The sequence below is a fragment of the Montipora capricornis genome, chromosome 10 (genome assembly GCF_036669925.1).
Source record: "Montipora capricornis isolate CH-2021 chromosome 10, ASM3666992v2, whole genome shotgun sequence".
In the NCBI taxonomy this organism is placed as follows: Eukaryota; Metazoa; Cnidaria; class Anthozoa; order Scleractinia; family Acroporidae; genus Montipora; species Montipora capricornis.
In genome coordinates this window covers 56,096,209-56,117,446 of record NC_090892.1, presented here as the reverse complement: position 1 = coordinate 56,117,446, position 21,238 = coordinate 56,096,209, and the positions used below count along the sequence as shown (strand labels likewise).

General features: G+C 40.7%; 2 protein-coding genes and 1 pseudogene across 3 annotated transcripts in view; 1 reads left to right on the top strand and 2 right to left on the bottom strand.

Annotated features, from left to right (window-relative positions):
- The window catches only part of LOC138021749 (protein mono-ADP-ribosyltransferase PARP14-like), a 98,353-nt gene that overhangs the window by 17,852 nt on the left and 59,263 nt on the right, over positions 1–21,238 (bottom strand). Inside the window, exons 11-15 of the mRNA XM_068868740.1 lie at positions 16,346–16,523; positions 14,004–14,218; positions 12,053–12,317; positions 10,644–10,937; positions 8,568–8,810 (exon numbers count right to left, since the gene is read on the bottom strand). Of these exons, the coding sequence (XP_068724841.1) occupies positions 8,568–8,810; positions 10,644–10,937; positions 12,053–12,317; positions 14,004–14,218; positions 16,346–16,523 (1,195 nt within the window). The remainder of the gene's footprint in view (positions 1–8,567; positions 8,811–10,643; positions 10,938–12,052; positions 12,318–14,003; positions 14,219–16,345; positions 16,524–21,238) is intronic.
- LOC138018953 (uncharacterized) lies at positions 3,331–6,193 on the bottom strand (annotated as a pseudogene).
- LOC138021762 (uncharacterized) overlaps positions 16,509–21,238 on the top strand; it is a 55,039-nt gene continuing 50,309 nt past the window's right edge. Inside the window, exons 1-3 of one of the 2 annotated variants that reach the window (XM_068868762.1) lie at positions 16,509–17,190; positions 17,843–17,937; positions 18,975–19,067. In XM_068868762.1, the coding sequence (XP_068724863.1) occupies positions 16,971–17,190; positions 17,843–17,937; positions 18,975–19,067 (408 nt within the window). In that variant the 5' untranslated portion in view covers positions 16,509–16,970. The remainder of the gene's footprint in view (positions 17,191–17,842; positions 17,938–18,974; positions 19,068–21,238) is intronic. The other variant, XM_068868763.1, reaches the window with a different exon arrangement.

The following is a 21,238-nucleotide window of genomic DNA, read 5'->3' as shown; positions in this document are numbered from 1 at the left end:
AATAATGCGCGGCATTGTTTACTTTTATTAAGCTTCATAAGGTGGCTCTACGCGATTAAATGCGTTCCAGCAGAACGATAAACAACGAATTTCACGTGCAAATTGCTCTTCTACCTTGTTGTCCTCGGCTTCGCTCTTATCCTCCATTTTCGTGGCTTTTACCCATGTGCCCACAAGATAAATCACGTGATGACAGGACTTATGGGTACTGCCATACTGAGTTAATTGCTGCGAGCCTTACCGAGGAGCAAATAGGCTCTTACCGATAGTGCTCGTAAAAAAAGCATTCTACCAAATCCCGGTGACGTCACTTCCGGTTAACATGAGATGCACACGTGCCGCCGTGGATAATCAGTACACATTGCGAAGCCGTGGAGTTCAGTGCTATTGTGGTCTCCGGGTTTTTATTCTCTTTATTTGTCCTTATTATTGCAGGTAAGAAAATAATGTCGCTTTAATTAACTTCTTCTTCTTGTTTTATTCAGTTTATCTCGAAAACTAAGCCTGAGGAGGACAAATTGACGTTTCACAAGTTGTCGTTTAGAAGCTGTTAAGCTATGTTGAGAGCCTTATGTGCCTCGCTTTTCGCCGTCCTATCCAATATGGAGGCGGTTATTAAGGGAAAGAAAGTTTTTAGTTTCCCCTCGAGTCCTAACATTTTCAACATTTGAGGGAAAGAAAGTTATAGTTTCCCCGAGTTGAAATGGACCACAACGGACACGTGGATGCCGGAGAACAGTGCTTTGCAACAAGTTGTCATTTAAGACTGAACTTGGTCGAGAGCCTTTTGCCTCGCTTTTTGCCGTCCTACTCAATGTGGAGGCGGTTGTTAGGGTAAGAAACTTTAATTAAGCTATAGTTTCCCTTTGAGTCCTAATGTTTTCAACAGTTGAGGGAAAGAAGGTTATAGTTTACCTCGCGAGTTGACGTGTACTTCAAAGGACACGTGGATGCCCGAGAACTGTGCTTGGCAATCGCTTCTCCTGGTTGGAGCCCCTTCTAGTTTAGCGAAATGGCTATATGAAGGGAAACATAAATATATTTTTTTTCCCGAATTTGAGGTTCTTGGTCCTTCAGAGCTAAATATTTTTCGGTTGTTTACATTTTAGCGCACCACACAAAACTTAGATGAGGGGCCTCCCCACCGCTTCCTTCCTCGAGAAAAGCAGAGCTATAGGAATAGTCGCTTCCCTGAAACAAGAGCTTAGTAAGAGATTTAAGCTAAATTTAGGGCTCTGAATGAGCTCCGAAAGTGATCAGGATAAGCCCTCTGATGGTGATGACTAATACTCAGGGGTTCCGCCTGTGCTCACTAGTGTCTTGCAAGTTACTTAGGGGAGTCCCCTAGGTCAAGTTTTGACAACTTAGCAGAGGAGTTCTCGGCAACTGACAAAACAGTTAACGCCAAGCTGGCCACTATGCTAGAAGACCTTATCAAAGGTGATCTCCCTAAAACAAAGCTAAAGGGGCTGGTGGAAAAATACTTAAGACCAGAAAATTGCTAATTGCTAGTCTCCTCAAAAGTGAACAGAACTATTTGTAATCGGTTGTCTCCAAGTAGGGATGATCTCTGTTTACAAACATTGTTTTTGTTATTCAAGTATGCCAACCACAGGAACTAAAGACCCTTTGGGACAGCCATTGAGGCACTGGTTGGCATATTAATTACAATAGGTGACGTCAACGTTATATTCGCTATACCAAATCCTCAGACAGGCCTCTTCAAAAAGCTCCACAGTTTTTTTTTGTTTTCTCATTTTGTGCCACCATCAATGCCTGTGATAAAGCATCAGGCGAGCCGGCTCTAGACTACTCTCTCACATTCCCTTGTTCTAGCATTGGCAGGAACCCGGGAACTGAATCTTCGTGGCCGAGAATCTCTGAAACCAGATCTGAACGCCCAGTTTGCTTCTCAAGAGGTGGTAAGTCATATTCTGCAATGCCTTTGTTAGGGGAGAAGGGGCTCCTACCACAACCAAGAAGAAGCAAGGCCGTCAACCACGATCCCAGTCCAATAAGAAGACAAATTGCTAAACTGTAATCCTCAGGTTGGTTACATGAGTAGCGTTGATACCGATATTAGGTCAGTTGCAGCATTGCAAGCTGGCCAATTGCGAATAGCAAGGTTGACTTCCGACCCGTTTATCTTGCAGTGTGTATCTAGCTGTGAACTTGAACTTGTCAAACACTGTCATTTTCTGAAGATCGATGCTATGGAGAAAACTCCTGATTATTATTTATGTTCTACATACAGGATCATGTAAAGCAGGACAGACCTGGGAAAAATCCTCATGTCATTTTTTGGTTGGGAAGAACCCTAAAGTACCCTAAAGAACCACTTACTCTACTCTAGAACGCTTTCTTGGTAAAAACCCAGCTTGTTTCGTCACCATGGCAATGGCCGTCTTCTGCTTTCATTTGTCATACCTTATCGGCACATTGGTACGAATGCAAATGGGCGATGAATTAAAGCTGTTATGGAAGCAAGTGTAGTAGATACAGCAAGGTTTAATACTCACAGCGCCAAATGAGCAGCTATATCGAGAGCAGGCAGGTGATTCCAACTGATGAAATCCTGAAACACATCGAATGATCTAGAGAATCTGCTTTTCAGGAGTTCTATAACCAACCCGTTATTGCTGGAAACAGCTTTGCTGGAGCTGTGCCAGGTCGATAAGTTGGCTTTGTGGATTGGAATAGTTGTGTCCACGTTTATTGCTGTAAAATCTCATGTTAACCGGAAGTGACGTCACCGGGATTTGGTAGAATTAGAAAATTAAACGAGCCTTACCTGTAAGGTGAAGTTTGATTGTGATTCTGCCAAATCCCTGGTGACTCGGTGAGGGTTAACATGCCCTCCCTCACACTTGTCTACTTCCCGCCCCTTGTTCTTCCATTTTTCTCTGTATTCATTTGTATCTTGATAACCGTGTCCACAACCTTTGAAAGTCTGATTATCCACGACGGCACGTGTGCATCTCATGTTAACCCTCACCGAGTCACCAGGGATTTGGCAGAATCACAATCAGACTTCACCTTACAGGTAAGGCTTGTTTAATTTTCTAATTAAATGCTAAAAGCAGTGCTTGTTTTTTGCCAAAAGGTACTGAAATAAATACATACTACCTTTTTAAAAAAGTGCTCGTGGGTTACATAAAAATGCTCACTTTTTTCCGATTCTTTTAAACATAGAATATTACATTTTTCAACAACAAAATGTAACGATCAATGTTTTTTTCCCATTAGTCCAACACAACGTTTGAGGATTTCTGATACTAGAAGTTAATCATCGCTTGCTATTGGGTCATCATTACCCATACTAGACGTTAATCATCGCTTGTTGTATTGGGTCATCACACCTGCTTGCAGATAGCCAATAGGGCGTGCTCTTGTTGATTGTTGAATCAGGAATTGAGAATAGAGAATAACCTTTCTGCTGCAGCCGAGGATGGCTGCACCAGCAGCACTTTCTTCACTGCAGGGGCCCAATGAGGGAGCTGATCCTTGTGGTCGTGCCATCATTTTACCTTTCGCTTTTCTGTGTTGATAACCACATCCTTCAGTGGCAGCTAAGTAAGCAGATAGTTCAGCTTTTAGGCCGTTGATAATTCCATCATCATCGAGAAAAAGGAAGATTTGCAAGGCCTCTACTGATTGCTGAGTTGGCTTCAGCCACTGGACGCTGACCGGGCACATATACCTCGCAGCCTTGAACGCTGACACTGTGTTTTATAGTTGGACATTGAAATTTCTCAGAAACCAATCTATGGCTGGTTGGACACATGCCTTTGCCTGCTGTTCGAGAGCCGCTACGTTTTGGGCAGGATTTTCTTCAGCGATTGCTGCCGCGACTGCATGCACGTTAGGAAAGTGGGGGGCTTGGAAGGCTCGGGCAACAGCATGGAGTTTCTCATAACCGGAGAGCACGAGAGGGCCATCACCTTCCAAGAAATACGTCGCTTTCACAAATTGCTCCCCAGCATCGATAGTAATGGAGAGCTCGAGCTTCAGGGTGATTAGTCGCTCAGGATCGGAAAATATTGCTTGAATTTGAGGGAGTAACTGTGGACCGATATTAGTGGCTTCTGCTTTTATCAAGAACCGCTCAATATCACCATTAATATTTGTTGATAGACTTCCCACTTTGACCACCATCTCGTCTCACTGTACAGGGATCGCGTTAACGCAGAAATCGTGCATTTTTACGCAAATAAAATCCAAAAACTGCATCATCGAAATTTTAATGCGTCTCAGGACGCAAGGCACTGACTTAAATAACTCACACAACTTGCTTTGATTTGTCAGTATATTCTGTTGTTTGTAAAACTGTTGGAGCGATCTGTGCTCATAATTGAAGTTCCAAGAAATGGGGTTTAAAACATCTAAAAAGGTTAAAACTAAATTTTCGACCGCCTTCTGCGGTCTTCTTCAGAGGAATGTACTCTGCAAGTCACCGAATGCAAATATATAGCAAAAGACGTCACTGTTCGTTGCTCCTAAGGGAGGAAACCAGTACTGCGTAAACCCTTGGGAAGGGTGCTCTTTCATTAACAGAGTTCTTGTCCAGGAATGAATGTAACAGCTCTAGAAAAAGCCTTTGTCGGCCGGTCCTATGCATATGCATATGCATATGCATTATGCATCAATATTAATTCCAAGTTGGTTACTCTCTTTTTCTCATAATTTAAAACATACTCTCTTTCTCGCAGAGGGTCACCAAGATTTTGGGACCCCCAAAAATTGCTTGGAACCCCAATTTGGCTGAACAGTCGCGTCCCAGGACCCAGATTGAAAAATCCTAGTGCCATCCCTGCTGTATGATCTTGGCCAGTCAGATCTGTCCACAACGGCTTTGCCTTGTAGCTATGGCGGAACAGGCGAATCCATACGCTACCGAACTCTAGAAGAGTTGGAACGAAAAGATGATTCCCAACATTGTCAAGCGTATGTGAGAAACACACAACGTTGAGCATTTTAGGAAATATAAATGCAATCCTATCCAACGTTGCCATCTTCCACCATCTCTCATGGCTGCGAGCAACGAATTGGCCTTGACTCCATAATCAACTGATAGGCACTGATTAAGCACTTGTGCAAGATCATCGGCATTTACTGATGTGGAAGATATATCAATTCTGACGAGACGTTGAATAATCGACCAATTATCGTCAAGGAAACGCACGATCACAGCAATTGCTTCTCCTTGTCGTGAACTTCCGTCAAAAATCATCGAAACATCTCTTGTTATGCCAGTCTGACTAGGCAAAGTCAATTCATTTTTTATCCTTTTGACTTCCAGCTTGAAAACAATTGATATATACTGACCAAGATGAGCATTTGCTGTGAGACGTTGGCCATTCTTCTCTAAGAGGGAACGTAGCATGTCGAAAGTCAATTCATTTTTGATCCTTTCGACTTCCTGCTTGAAAACAATTGATATATACTGACCAAGATGAGCACTTGCTGTGAGACTTTGGCCATTCTTCTCTAAGAGGGAACGTAGCATGTCGATTTTCCCAATTGGGATGCCAGCCCTCAGAAGAGGGTCTCAATGAGGGTGTAGCAAACATGGTACATGGTTAAAAATTCCGCGATTTCACGGTGCACGCTTAATTTTTACATCAAATAATTGTTCAGGGCTTACTTATAGGAAAAGCTACAAACAACACGGTTATCTGGACAAAATAATTCACGACACACGGTTCATTTTTTCCCTTTTTCACGACACACGGTTAATTTTTTGGACGTTTCACGCCACACGCTTAACCTCATTGAGACCCTCTCAGAAACTCTTCGACCACTTCGAGTTGGTTTTCCCGTACAGTTATGGGTAGAGTGCTGTCTTTCTGCGTCCTGTTCCCCACTATAAAAGCCTTCATAATCGTCTGATCCTTTAGCTTAGACTTCTTCAGTTTGTCTTTACCATTTCCATGTTTCTTTGACGCCAAGTGTGTAATTACAATAGTCTTCTTTGTAGACACTATTTCGCGGCATGCCAGACAAAACAACTTCCCGTCGTTGGTTGATAGTTCTTCTCCTGGATATTGCTTAATCCGATCATGTATGCTTATGTTTTTTGCATCACAGTTCCCCCTAGTTTTCCATTGATTGATGGCAGAGTACGCTCTCGAGCTATCTCTGCCTTGGCTGGCTGACTTCCATTGTTCCTCGATGACAACGTGGATAACGCCATCTTGGAACGAGTGTGATGGACTGGATTCTAGAAGGCAACCGCTGACCTGGCAAACCTATTCCCCAGGCCTCCTCGGCTCCTTTGTCTAAAATGAGGGCAAAATGCGACTTTGGACGACATAAATAAAGTCATATTGTGCTTTTTAACATAAAATTATACAAATAATCAGTCGAAAACCCAAAATAATGCTAGCAGTGCTTTTTGTGATAAAATGTGAAAAAAAAAATGCTCGCGAAGCCAAATAATGCCAAAAATAGTGCTAGCACTATCGGTAAGAGCCTAGGAGCAACACTAATTTCAACAGACCGTGTGAGGCCTGGGCGCTTTTTGAATGCCACAAATAACTCGATTTTCAGCCAAATTCTTTTCGTTACGGATAATTTTGAGTATATGCAGTCTGTCGGATCAGCGGCAGTAGTTGCGAATATGTGCGTGCTCAGCTCACATGATTGCCTACATGTTGCTGTCACGTTGCTGCTCTTCGGACTCGTTCGCCTCTGTTAAGTTGAAGTCGAGCTATCGTGGTAAGTGTTTCTTTTTTCATCTTGGTTATCATGTCAAACGCAATTTTATCACTCGCTAGAAGTATTCATCAAGGTCGCGAACGATTTAGTGATATTTCCAGGGGAATACAATGCTCTTTTATGAGTTTTTCAGCGCGTTTGTGTGCACAGACATGTCCAGTGCGGCGCTGGGATACTGTTACAGTCGACAAAATTTTAATTGAAGGAGACAGGATGTTGTTAAATGCACTTGAAAATCAAAGTATTCCAGATACAGAGACGCTGTCCCTGGTTTATATGCCAAGTCAAGCCCGCTGGACTATTCTATTGACCATGATCTTGCACTGATCACTGATCTAAGTGGAATTCGGAAATATGATCATGTTACGCCTGAACTAAAACGCCTTAAGTGGCTTCCAGTATCCAGTCAGCTTTACTATCGAAATACCATTTTGGCTTTTAAATGTATGAATTGTCGTGCCCCTGAATACCTGAGCTCTATTTTCACCAAACGTTCTGACGTAAATAGATACACAACCAGGAGTTCCCAATTTTTAATTATCCCTCTTTTTAAAACTGCCTCTGGACAGAGAACTTTTTATTACCGAACTGTTAGCATCTGGAATTCCTTGGAATCGAATTTAAAACTTTGTAGCAACGAAATAATCTTTAAGAAGCGTTTAAGGAACAAACTGTTAAGGATTTTTTAGGAAGTAATTGATATTGTGATAAGTAGTTATGTAATTGATAGTGATGATTAGTTATTTTAATCTTGTAAATAATTTAAATAATTATGTAAACTATTATTTTATAATTATCATTGTTCCTGAAAAGCCCCTTTGGGGAGGTTTAATAAAGTATGTATGTATGTATCTTGAACAAAATCATTCGCCCGTTTAGGCAATCTGTTCAAGTTAAGACAATGGCCCTCAGAGGCAAACAATTCAAAGCAATTGCCCTTAGCTCATGCAATTTTGAAGCCAGTCAATGCACTGGTATGTTATTCAAGTTGTCTTTTGAAATATATTGAGAGATTGGTCTCTTTCATATTTTACAATCAAAGGTATGAGACCCTGATCAAGCACACCACCATATATTCTATTAATGGTTTAATTATTTGACAATTGAATCCTTTAGTTATAATATCACAATCCTCCATACTTACAAAATAGTTTACAATCTTAATGAATTACTCAGAAGTTTTTTATGGTCAAAAACTCAATGCTCATTTTGCATAGAGGAATGTATATGTCAATTTAATATTACCTGTTTCACATGCTAATAGACTCAATGTTCACAGAATCAATTCCTTAATCTTAAAGCATCCCGTTTCACTGTGGCAAAAAACCTTTCACCTCTGTATTGATATTATTTTATGTCATTAATGTAATAAAACAATCAGTTGTGTTCTTTAACTCATTACCTCTTTTGATTGCACTCTTGTCTGCCCTTGAAGCTAAAGAATTCAATTACTCCATACACCTTATTCCAAAATGGCCACCATTTAAATATTCTTTTGTTTTCATTCAAATAAGCCCTTGATGCCTTGCAATGAGTTTAAAATTCAAAAGAATCTTTTATCTGGAACGAGGCAGCAAGGGCCAATTTGTATCCGCATAAATCAGCGGACATTTTGGAGTAAGGTGTATATCCAACAATCTTTCAATGTACAAAAAAAAAAAGATCGACTTTTATTGCTAACTGGAAATTTCCCTTCAGAGTGGGTTATTATCATCATTATTAGTATTATAATTTGATGACTCACTTCGCAGCACTTCATTTGCTATTAGTAACTCCTAGTTTATATTTCTCGTTATTCGCTTTTTTCACCCTTCCCATAATCATAAAGCAATAAGTAGCTGCATTCTTACCTGGTTCCTCATTAAAGACAGCCAGGGCGTTATCGTTGGGACCAAAGTACATTTCCTTTACCTCGACGTTGCTGAATTTTTCTAAGTATAAGGCCAAGCAGTCTTTACTTGTCTTCTCGAGGTTGAGTCCTTGAACGTGTACTCCCACGGGGTCCGGTGGTAACTTTTTCTTGGGAGGTCGTCGTCTTACTTCTATAGGTTTCTTGTTAATCTTGTGCTCACCCTCCAGGAGTCTTTGCAAATCTATTAAAAGACAGAGCTATTAGTAAGTAAAACATCTCATCTCTACGATACCCGGGATTGAAGAAGAAGGCCTTCTGTCACCTTTTAAATTCAGTTGAGCCGTCTATCCAGTTTATCATCTAACGTGAAGCTCATAATAGATGTTTGACTTTTCTCGATTTAAATGTCTACAGCTGGGCTGAGCAGAGAAATCTAGAGGCAAACGTTTACTGAAAACCCCACACAATTATAGTGACAAATATCTCCCTTTTGACTAGCACCAGCCTACTTTCCACAAGAAGCTCGCAGTTAAAACGTTTCTCACGAGGGATGAATATCTGCCATAAAAAAAAGGAAAGGAAAGGGACTTTCTTTAAGTGTCTAGTCGTTACGGTACTAGCGCTGGAGCACTAATTGGGGACACTGTCAACTGAAATTAACAATCAACACAAATCAAGTCAAATATTTATTTTTGAGTAGAGGGGAAACCGGAGTACCCGGAGTACCCGGAGAAAACCTCTCGGTACTGCAGAGTAGAGAACCAACAAACTCAACCCACATTTGACGCCGAATCTGGGAATCGAACCCGGGTCACATTGGTGGGAGACGAGTGCTCTCATCATTGCGCCATCGCCATCGCCATCGGTGCATCCCTACCATCTTCCTCTGCCTCGGAGCGAGAATATGTTCGTGGCATTTTTAAGGGTCAATGGCTACCCATAGCCTTTCTTGCGTAACTGTATTTGCATTACCAACTGAGCCGGTCACTCCTTCCCGAAACACTTCGGGGGACGAGAACTCGGTTGGTAGTTTTGCCGTCATCCAATGCAAGGCCCGGTCACGGAACTGAAGAGGGCTTTGCGTAGCCGCAACGTGAAAGTTGCCCAAAAACCTTTCCAGAAGCTAAGTCATATATTCGAAAAACCTAAGAATCCTTTGCGGAGGAAAGGAAGTTGGGACACTATCTACCCTATCCCTCACTTTGAGTTAAAATGGAAGGATGCAGTTTAGGCCGGGACACCTTTTAAAGAGCATCAAAAGGCGGTTTTCTTTGCAAAAAGGAAAACATTGCCTTGCCAGAACATGCTTGACAAAGATACCCACCATATGCTTTGGATAATTCCAGAATTATCACTACCAACCGGTGGTACCATCAAAGCCATTGCTAAAAAGCCTGGCACATCAATACCACCCCCGCCTCTTTGAACCGTGCTGATGGAAGACTTTAACCTGACAAAGATTTGCATCCTTTTTGAAACAAAAGGACGCTGATTACTATTAATAGGCGCGCCTTTCCTTTTTTCAACAAATTGGTAGCACAGACTAGTAGTAATCTCGGATTATTGAAGTGCATTCGACAGTCGGTTTGGAAGCAAAGGAGAAGGGTAGTGAAAGAAACAATCCTATAGGACTGAAGTTTGAGGATACGAACACGTACTTCGTAAAGCGGCACGAGGTATATCTATTCGTATGCAAATCATAAAACCTATCAAAATCTGAATTTTGTTGAAATTGTCTGAAAGGTTATTACTGAGAAATGCCCTTGCCAAAAATCAGCGTGTTGACTCCATACAAAGAATTTGCGCATGTGACGTATCGATGCACGTATGATCAAGATGGTTATGACAAAGATGAAACTTGCTAAGGCTCCCCCTATACACAGGATACCCAATATTAGAAATTGCGTTCTCCTCATGTCGAACGCAAAGCACCCTTGTGATAGCTTTGGATCACCCCTGATGAAGACACGAGAAAAGAGAATCGAAATGTTGGGCCTTTGAATTCTAACTTTTGAAGCTACATTCATAAATCTCCAAACCAGGGAAGCATCAAACAATGTCTTATGATATGTACCTGACACGTCTTTGAATGTTAGCATGGCTTTCCCATTATCGATATCATTGAAATCAATTTTGAGAACTTCACCTCCCCCAGATCTTCGTGAATTCTCAAAGTAATAACAAACGGCATCTTCTGTAGCTGAGGGAGGGAGACCGCTAACGATTATGGTGAGATCTTCTTCCAATTCGTCCGCTTTGTCTTCTAAGCTGTCATCCTTTTCCTCCATCTCGAATTCTTCAATTAAGGACACGCAAACATGCACGCCATGGAGTTTGTGAGTGGACTGTTGCGCTGCTCTGGAGGCGTCTTGAGAACAAATCCAAACAAAGGTCGGTGGACAAAAAAGAAAATGAAAAACAAACAGTGAAAATTGAATTACAATAAAAGCGTTTTGGTCTCGATCACTCGTTTCCATTAGGGATCACTCAAGTTTTGCGCGACACGAGGAAAAGAGGACTTGATAAAAATCGACTCGACAAAACCCCTCCTCGATATACGATTATTACGCACCCCCACGTTCAATACGAAGCAGTCCTTGTTTGCGCCCATACACAACCAAAGGGGACTCGTTCGTGCTGAAAAGCTCATTGATGACCGGTTTGCAAACAACTGTTGATGAACTACTACTGTTCATCAGTAGGATGGGTGCGACCCATCAGGGCCAGTAAATATCTGGTAATTAAAGAGAAAACCGGTTAATAAAGTATGTTATAATTTACATTTCTAGTATGTCCTTTAGTTCTGTTCTTTTATATTAATTTTTAACTTAATTTGGGACAAAAATATCTTTTCTACTGTAATTCAGTGTCAAATAATGGAACACGAATACCTTTTTCATTTCAATTTTATTCTCAAGATGCAGCCAGAAGGGTTAAAAATGGAGATAATTGTTACCATTCAAATTTACTTGCAATAGATTAATTTGAAACTGATGCACTATTATTATCAGTTGTACAATTATGCTAAAAGTGCTTCCTAAATCATGTAATCCATTGTTCAGGTTGGCCAGGCCTTGTCCATTGTCTGGACTATCATTGAGCGACAAGCTTTGTTTTAATTTCTTAGTTGTTCATATAAACAAACAACGCAGCAAACAAACAATCACAAGGGCCGAAAAGTTGCCCCTTCTCCTGAATTGTCCTGAAATGGGTGTACGTTTTTCATACATTTTGGATGCATCTGTTGTGGTTCAAATTTCTTCTTGGTTTAAAAATTTTCAGACCAGTTCAATTTTCTGTAGAAAAATCTGAAACCAAATATAAAATTGAACCATAACGAGCCCTGTATATGAAAACAAATGCGAATAATGTACAGAATGGTTTATCAGCACAGTTAGAATCTAAACGGAATCATCTTGAAACAACTGTATGTTCAGAAACGGTAATTTTCACTGGATAAAAAAATACCGCAATCCGGCCTACCATCAGGACATTCAAAAGTGACCTGGCATGTCCTGGATTCAGAATTCATGACCACCTGGGAGACTGGACCTCCGCTTGATCTCCTTTTGTTTTCAAAGTAATTCCACACGAGATCATCCGTTGCATTATTTGGCAAACCGTCCACTAGAATTCTACACTTTTGAGAGGATTGTGAAGTTGTCGGCTCGGCGTTGCCATTGTCAGGTTGTTTCAACGAGTCATTTTGTCGGACCTCAACATGCGCCCAATTATGGTCATCAGAGTCCTGCAAACAACGAATATTTCATTTTAAGGTTCCTTAGATGCTACAAATTCGGCTGGGAGTAAGTGTAATATAAGGGCGCGTTCGATTGAAGTTAGAAATCCTTCGTTTTACGGAGATTCACATTAAAATTATCAAACACTTGCTAAAATGCAGTTTTAAACATATATTTATTATCCTTGTTGCTTCAAAAGCGCCAGACATACCGTTTTAAATCATCACTCCATGTATTTTTATTCTGGAATAGGGTCAATCGAACGCACCCTAAAGCTCGGTACACCTTTTGCGTAAGGCTACTTTAAAATTGAATATGACGTAAGAGGGCGAATCCCTGTGTGTCACGATAATTACTTGAAATTTTATTTTTAGATTGCCCGCATGTTGGGAAGGTTGTTTTGATTTGTTTTTCCATTGATCTCGCGGTTCACTTTCACACCAATTCACCAATAAGGTGTCGTCCGTGAAATAAGCCCGTATTATGTGTCATAAGACATAATTCATGTCATTAGTGAATTATGTTTCATTAATACATACCTAATGTGTCATAATACATAATTCACTCAGTGTTACAATACTGAGTGAATGCGAAAGACTTTTCATATTACCGGAGCTGGGCAAAATATATAAGGGATTTATTGGTGAAGGCTATAGAATCCTGCTCTAACTTCTTTAAAGTGCATATGACACAAAATTTTTTATTAGCTTGTTCGAAAGAGCTTTCAAAATGGTGAAGAACAGTGTTTACTTTGTGATAGCACTCTTGGTAGCCGAGCTATTCAAGATTTTGATTTATGCAAATTAGATGACTTGTGACGTCACATAGTGGAAACAAAATTATGTAACGTCACAAAACATGGAATATCTTTGCAAATACTAAGTCTGCAGGGTTAAAATATTGCAGGGTTGATGTGCTACCAAAACTACACATTGTAATTGTGATTATGATGTCACCATAGCAACATACTCGTTACCAGACCTCTACCTTTCCGATATCGAAAATGCCTTCTTTGTTGCTTTAGAGTCTAACAGACTTCCTTGTGCTTGTGCTGTGTAATGTCCATATACGGTCACACGGACTGAATGAACATCAAGAGCAAATAACCCTTAGGGACGGACCATTAGAAAAGTGATGGGGGGGGGGGGGGGGGAATGGGAAAAACAACAAAAAAAAATTCATGCAAGGGAAAATGCCATATTGGGGAGGGAAACTCTGATTTTACCCTTTGGATGGAGGCCTGGAGCCCATTGCGTTGCTATGGAAACGTCACACTGGGCCATATCATGGACCTTTGTGATGAGTATAAGAACTGCAAAAAGTTTCAGTCCTATACAGAAAAAGTCTTAAGAGATATTCCATTATTTGTGATTTTACATCATCTTGTGTCCACTATATGATGTCACAAGTCGTCTAATTTGCATAAATCCAAATTTTGAATAACTCGGCAACCAAGAGAGCTATCACAATAAAATAAACGCCGTTCTTCATCATTTTAAAAGCTCTTTCGAACAAGCAAAATTTAATGTAAAATTTTGTGTCACATGCATGGCTTTATTCACACACCGAAGAAGGGAGGGGGGGGGGGTTTTCTGCGAGCCGAAAACAGGTTCATTTATCTGCCAAACTTAGTTTTTTTAATTCTAAAAGAAATCACATCACCCAATGTTTAACGAGGTTGGGAAAAAACTTACACAGTTTGGTGCGTTGCTTATATTCGTCTTCGTATTGGACTGCATTGCCTTCTCCGGTTTCATAGCATCATAAAAAACATTGAATTTTGGGCTGTAATTCCTCAGCTGGATATCTTGTTTATCCTCTTGCTTTGAGACTTGATTTGCCAAAGAGAATATTTTTAGTTGACAGTTACGGAAAAGATGGTGTGGTCGAGAAATCACCCTAGCGGCGGCTAACAAAAAAAATAGAAAGGAAAAAGCAAATCAAGAAAGCGTGAATTAACTCAGTGTGGTCTTCGATTCTTCTATAATGTGACTTTCATGTTTAGGCTCGATTACCAGCCGCTGTTTCGGGAAATGAGCCAGCGCTCACTCCCGAAATCTCGTCTGGACGCGTGAGGTGAGCCATTGTTAATCTCCGCCAATCAGAAACTCGCCTGCACAAATCCGTCTGGCATAAATTATATGTTTTGGCTGCGAAGGTATTCTTTGACCCGGCCTGTTCGAGGTTTACAGTGCTTTAAGGTAGGAAACATCCAAGATTGCGACAACGAAAAGTGTTCGAGAAGCTGGAGAATGGGAATTGTGTCGTTTTCTACCGCCTGAGTTCGCAAACTTCACTGATTTTCCAGATGGCGCCAAGGTCAAAATACGGCTTTCAAATCCATTGCTATTGCAATTTTCTCCTCATACTTCGTTAATGTAAGAGCAAGTAAAATTCCTCAAGATCAATTGAAAGTACTGCTGAGTTTATTGCCGGCAAAACGAGGGGGCCGATGAGGTCGACTGAGAGCTAAAGCAGCCGAAGATTTCGTCGATGATTCACCGGTTGAATTCAAACTCACATCGATCATTTAACCACAAACTAGAGCTCGTATCATCTGGAAACTTCGCACAGACGTTTTAAGCATTGTTATGTAATTTCTGATTTTTTAAAATCAGTGTTTTTGGGATGTCTAATGCTATTTCCCTGCCACTATTAATTTCGCATAAATTATATTTTGAATTTACGTCACAGACACTATCTATCGCTCACGCGTCCAGCCGTCTCTTCTCGGGGAGGATACCCGAACTCGAGTGAGCGGCGGGAAATCGAGCCTAGTTCATGTTATGTCAGTAGAGATATTTTCAGCTCTGTGTATAATGCAGTTCCTTTTTTATCGATTTTTATATTTGACTGGTACTTCCGACTTCTTCTTCATTTTTGTTGCTTATTTCCACTTTTAGTTTTTTTAGGCATGCTTCGACATCGTATCTTTAGATAATCGCTTTATCATTGAGAGGCAGGGTTTTAGCTGTCGAAGGCTTCTGTCGCAAACGCTTGCAATCACGACTACAATGGCGGCGACGATCACTCATCAATCATCTGATAAATTTCTTTATCCTCATCACCTGTCTGCTAGACAATGTACTGATCTTCCAAGGCGAAAATAGGGATAAATCATTAACGCACCACCGCCAGATATGTGACTGCTTTCCTAGTGACGCGAAAATAATTTGCCATGGTATAACCCCTGTGAGTTCAAACGTTGTGAGGCTGTACTGTTCGGGAGAAATACCGTGTGACGTTATTGTGTTTAAAGACAGTAGGAAACTAATATTAGCAAAAATTCCGGTGGACAATTACGTAACATACAAGTTATTCATTCGCAAGGTGTGACAGTTTGCCTAATGTAAGAGTCATCATATTTACGATAGTTCGGCAGTTGTTGTTTCGGGAGATTACGAAGATTACGCTCCGGAAAAATAAAAGTTAACATGTTCTGCGAAACATTTACTCTTTACTCTCAAGAAGACGCTTTCACATGCATGCACCATAGTTAAAAAGCGTGACAAAATCGGTTTTTGATATTGATTGTGGGAATCCAGAAATTTCCAGAAATTCGATCTTCTTTTCATTCATGCACCGTGTTTTTCGCAAACATTATTTTCTGGCTTGTTAAATCCAAGATTTTAGCATGGAACAGCTATGCAAGCGACTTCCACCGAGTTAAGTTTAAAATGGATGGATATTTTTTCAGTCGGTTTCGATTTCAATGATATGGCTCAAGTCTTGGAATTTTAGCTCTTAAGACTTTCCTAATTCTTATCCTTGTCTGTAACTAGCTTTTAAGCTTGTTTTACTGATTCAGATAGTATAAATTGTGTAGTCGGTGCAAAAAGATTCCTTTCTCGCCATGGTCTAAAGCAATAAGGCAATAAAGTTGTACTTATCTATTTTCTGTGCATACGCCGCTCTGAGATCACGGTTGATGATATTTTCAAACTTAATTTTCAATACTTCTTCAAGTACTAGGTATATGCATCATAGCTGTATACCCATACACTTCTTATGTCCAAACTAAACAAATTGCGTTTACCTGTGGGATCCACGAAACTGATCACGGCTCGCAGTGGATTTCGAATGAGCTGGACGTCTTCCACGTCGCCTCCCCCTGAATATGTTTCGGATTGAAAGTAGATCACAAGATCTGTTTCAGTTGTATCCTCTGGGAATGCTGTGACCAGAATGCGGTTACTTTCCATAAGGTTTTCCGTCTGCTTGAAGAAGGAAAGTGTTTTAAGAAATTTCCCCAGTCGCAAATGCAAACTTTCCCCAAAACAAGGGAGGGGAATTTGGTCTATTTTGCACTCGCTCCCTATTGGTCCCTGGCTCTGTTATCTAAAAGAGTATTGGTGACGTGCGTCCACCCGTGCTTTCTTCCTTTTTTCCGAGAAATGACGTAATGCGCTGGATGAGTTCTCAGAAAAGGACACTCGTTGCGTGCAAAATCTGTAGCTGGTTATATATAGCTTTATATATATTCAAAATAAACTCATCTACGATTCTGAAGAGTCGCTTAATAGGGTAACCAAATGCAGTTGACATTGAAAATGTTAAACGAAAAGAAAAGACGTTTTTTGGGGGGTATTCCCCGAATTTAGTAATAATTTATGCAAGTCTCTTGAATTCATTTTACAGTCAAGCGTCGTTCATAGCAAACAATGGCGTTGATTCGTACGATAATCGAATCGATGCGTAAAGATGACATTGAAAAAAGCATGTTGGTATCGAATATTCCACCGGGGACAAAAGAAGATTCTCTTTTTATCCATTTTCAGCGGCGAAAACATGGCGGTGGTGACGTATCTTCCGTAAAATTTATGCAAGAAGTAAGCGAAGATGGAACTATGACAGCTATTGTTACTTTCGAAGACGCCGAAAGTAAGTTGTACACTTGGAACAGTGTGCTGAGTTTTTGTTTCGCCAGCTGTTTGTACAGTCAAATTCGTGCGTTAGCCTTCAGTCTCATGGGCTTTAGAATTTTTGCTGTGGATAGCAGCGATGAGCTGGCTTGCTTCTCGCCAATATGGCGAGATTTCAAGTCGAGATGACGCCATACGTGGTCCGAGTTTTTACGGGCTTTCGACCTGTTCCAAGGCTTCCCTCCGAGTGCTCCACTGAAAAAAGAGAATGTGTGATTAAAGAATAGTGTTATTACTGCGAGTAATCGTAGATTAGGGAGTGCGTTCGAAGTTGGAATAAAAGTGATCAGCGGGAAGTATCATTGTGCAAGTCAGGAATGTATACAGTGGAGCTCAAAGATAATATGAACCAAAAAATATACAAGTAAAACGCAAATAATACGCGTATTGACGTATACTCGTATGTGTCATTGGTATGTATGAGCAACTGTAGTCTATTGTTTTATCAGCTGTGGTAGAGTTACTGTTGACTACAATGGGCTTTGCAATTGCAGTAACAAAATTGTGGCTAACTTGCACCGAATGGTCCACGGTCCACGGATCATCCCTTGTTTCTTTGTGCTGTGTAAAATTGTGTAGTATCTCCCAAACCTCTTTTTTTTTTACTACAGCTGTAAATACAGTTCTTAAAGCAGACCATCAAGTTCAAGGGCGTATCCTGAAAGTTCATCGGTGTTCAGAGGGGTTCGCTTATAGCAAAGATGAGGTAAGGTAACTCAGATGTGGATTTTCGGACGGCCAAGTCACTCGTGGTCACGCACAGTGCGTGACCACAAGCCGCGTGACCTGGACCGTCTAAGAATCAACTATCAGAGTATGGCTTAAAATGGGCGGAATTTTTTCAAACTTAATCAGGGCTTTTCAATCATCGAAAATTTAACATGGATTGATCATCCGTCTAAGATTGATATGATATGGACTTTGCAATGTGATGACCGTGGTAGTGGTGGATATTTCGTGCACTTTACATGACCCCGGTTATTAGGACGTCCGAGTTTGTTGTCATCCTTGCTTAAGGGCACCTAAACTCAAATATTTTTAGTCTACAATATTGATCTCCCTACCGAAAGAAATGTTTGACGATACTTACCTCTAAACTTCGCAAGAAGCGCAAAGTTATCAAGACAGCAGTAATTTGGACCCAGGACCGTGATGGGTCTACAGGTCTTAATCACACGGTGGCCATGTTGAGTGCCGAGGGATTAAAAACTTTTGTTTTTGCGCACCAGAACTCGTTCCCAAACATTTCAACTCAAGTCTCTTGGTACGAAATCTATTGTCTATGGCTAATATGGACGCCGCGCGAATAAGGCCCATTCTCGCTTTTACGTCACAAACTGCTTTGCGATGAAAAATTGTTTTTGAAAACAGGAATGCAAAGCAGTTTGTGACGTAAAAGCGAGTATAGACCCATGCCTCTCACATCACAGTCGTGGGTCCAAATTACTGCTAGTTCTTCCAAGTTAACGTGGATTGCACGGCACGGAAAAAGCGAAATTCTGAGTAAGGATGGTGACGTATGTTTTCTTTGGATAATGAGATTTGTATCAGGAACAAAAAATATTTGAGGTTAGGTGCACTTTAAGCTTGTACTCTCACATAATTAACACCAAACTTGGGAGGAGATGAACATGAATCACGGTGTGTTAAAATATTGAATATAAGGTACTGTTTCTCTTTTCTGAAATGATGAGATTCTCAGTTTTCTTACCGCCCTATCCGTATTTATGCGTTGATCTGCAGGTATTTACTCAAATAACGGCAAAGCTCAATTCACTTGTACTGGGCGATAACCCACAAGAGACTATGCAGATTTTGGAGGGAATGAAAAGTGAGGTTGGTATATCATTTGAACGTGAAGCCGAGTACTTTTTAATAATGGGATCACTGAGCCAGATAAATACCTGTCAACTTCTTCTTCAAAAGCATTTAGTAAAAGAACAAAACATCTCGCATACAGACACCAGATCTTCGTTTGAGGAGGTAGATGATCAGGTAGGTCACCGACTGATGGAGAAGGATATCTTATCACAAAGAATTGCGCATACATCTGAGTACGCTGGAACCACTGTTACAGGGTCTTTGGAAAAAAGGCCTCCGCTGAAGGTTCAGTACCTTGGTAATATGCGACAAGAAGACACAAAGGAGATGACTAATCCGATAGCCGAAAAAACGACGTTTAAAGCCAAATCACTTGCTATTAGCTTCATTAGGCAATTCTATCGTACTCAGATGCAAAGCATCCTCGAACAATGTCGCGTTGAATTTGACGAAAAGGGAAGCGACATTGAAGTTACACTCAAGCCAAAATCGAAATGTGATCCCTCTTTATTCATGATGGCCTTCTCTGAGTTTTCAGAGCTCCTTCAGTCTGCAACCCATGGTATGGTTACCTGGGAGCTAAATTCGAGGTGCGAGGATGTTAAAACTGTTGCTCCATTGATACATAAGCTCTTAACCAAGTTTCCTGTCATCTTGGACCAGCCCCAAGAAAGTGGCCCTATGTTTGTTTACGGGGATGCTGCATCGGTGGCTCATCTAAAGCTGCGCGTAAAAGAAGCAACAAGTCCCAGTGATGATGATTCTCCTACTGGAGCCCAAGTAATTAACCTGTCAGAATCAGTAATCCTTTCTATAGAGACTTGCAAACATCACACTGAGAACGGCATTCACATTTCCTTACGTTATGGCGACATAACTAATGAAGATGTTGATGCAATCGTGAACCCGGCTAATGATCTTTTGCTCCATGGAGCTGGACTCGCAAACTTCATTGTTCAAAAAGGTGGCAGTGAAATTGTGACGGAATCAAAGACGTTAATGAAAGCTCGCCATTACAAGACGTTAAAGGTAGGCGAGGCAGTTCATACTAAAGCTGGCGATTTGCCCTGCAAGTTTGTAATACATGCTATTGGACCCGAGTGGGGTAAACAATCGCAAAGTCAGACGCACCGTCTTCTTCAGAAGGCCTGTTTCGAGAGCCTTAAGCTTGCGTCGACACTTAACTTATCATCTATCGCTCTGCCTGCTATTAGTTCTGGTTTTTTTTGGCGTTCCTGTGAACGAGTGTGCTTTTGCGATGCTTGAAGGAATTCAAGAATACCTCAAGTACCTTGACGAGCTAAACGAAAACAAGGAAAAGCATTGTAAGACAAAGAAACCGAAAGAAAATTATCGAAAGAATGAAGGAAAAAAGACACCAGGAACAAAACATGAGGGTCAGACAAAGGAAGTCCCAGCCCAAGCTGCTAAACATGTGGGTTATAAACCCAATCTACGCGATATTCGTGTCGTCCTTATTGACGCGGATGCCATGGACGTCTTCTCACAAGAATTTATGTCAAGGTTTGGAGGTAGCCAATCATATTATGATGACTCGAGCGGTGACGAGGATGAATTCGTTTAGCAAAGTTCGGAACAGTCGCAGCCGGAACTTAACACAATTATTCGATCAATAACAGAAAAGGCGATCGAGTCTAGCATTTCAAATTAAGACAGGAAGTTGTGAAGTAGTTTCCACAAGTATAGTAAACTAAATTCCGCTCTTCGACAGCTTTCTTCTGTTGACGGCTTATTTCGATAATTTCCTGTCTTCCAGTCTTTTTGCTGGATATGTAAATATACTGTGAAGATTGGGTTTACTTATTGTTATTGTTCCGGATTAGCTTTTACGGCTCTGCACGTGGATGCATTTAGGGAAAAGAAAAAAACTCTAAAATCCATACTTCAAAGGCAGCCCCTAATACCATAAGGCTAGCGAGAGTTTTTTTTTTTTTTTTAAATGACACTAGATTTTACAATACTGAACAATACAATACACTGCAATACATTACTTACAATACTGCTTACTTACACTAATAAAAATACAATGTATCACTTACGGCTAATTACATACATTACTTACGGTACTTACAATATTAGTTATTTATTTGGTTAATTATAACTACATTAAATACCAATTCAATAATTTCAACAGAACACGAAAAAGAATAACACTCGAGAAGGTT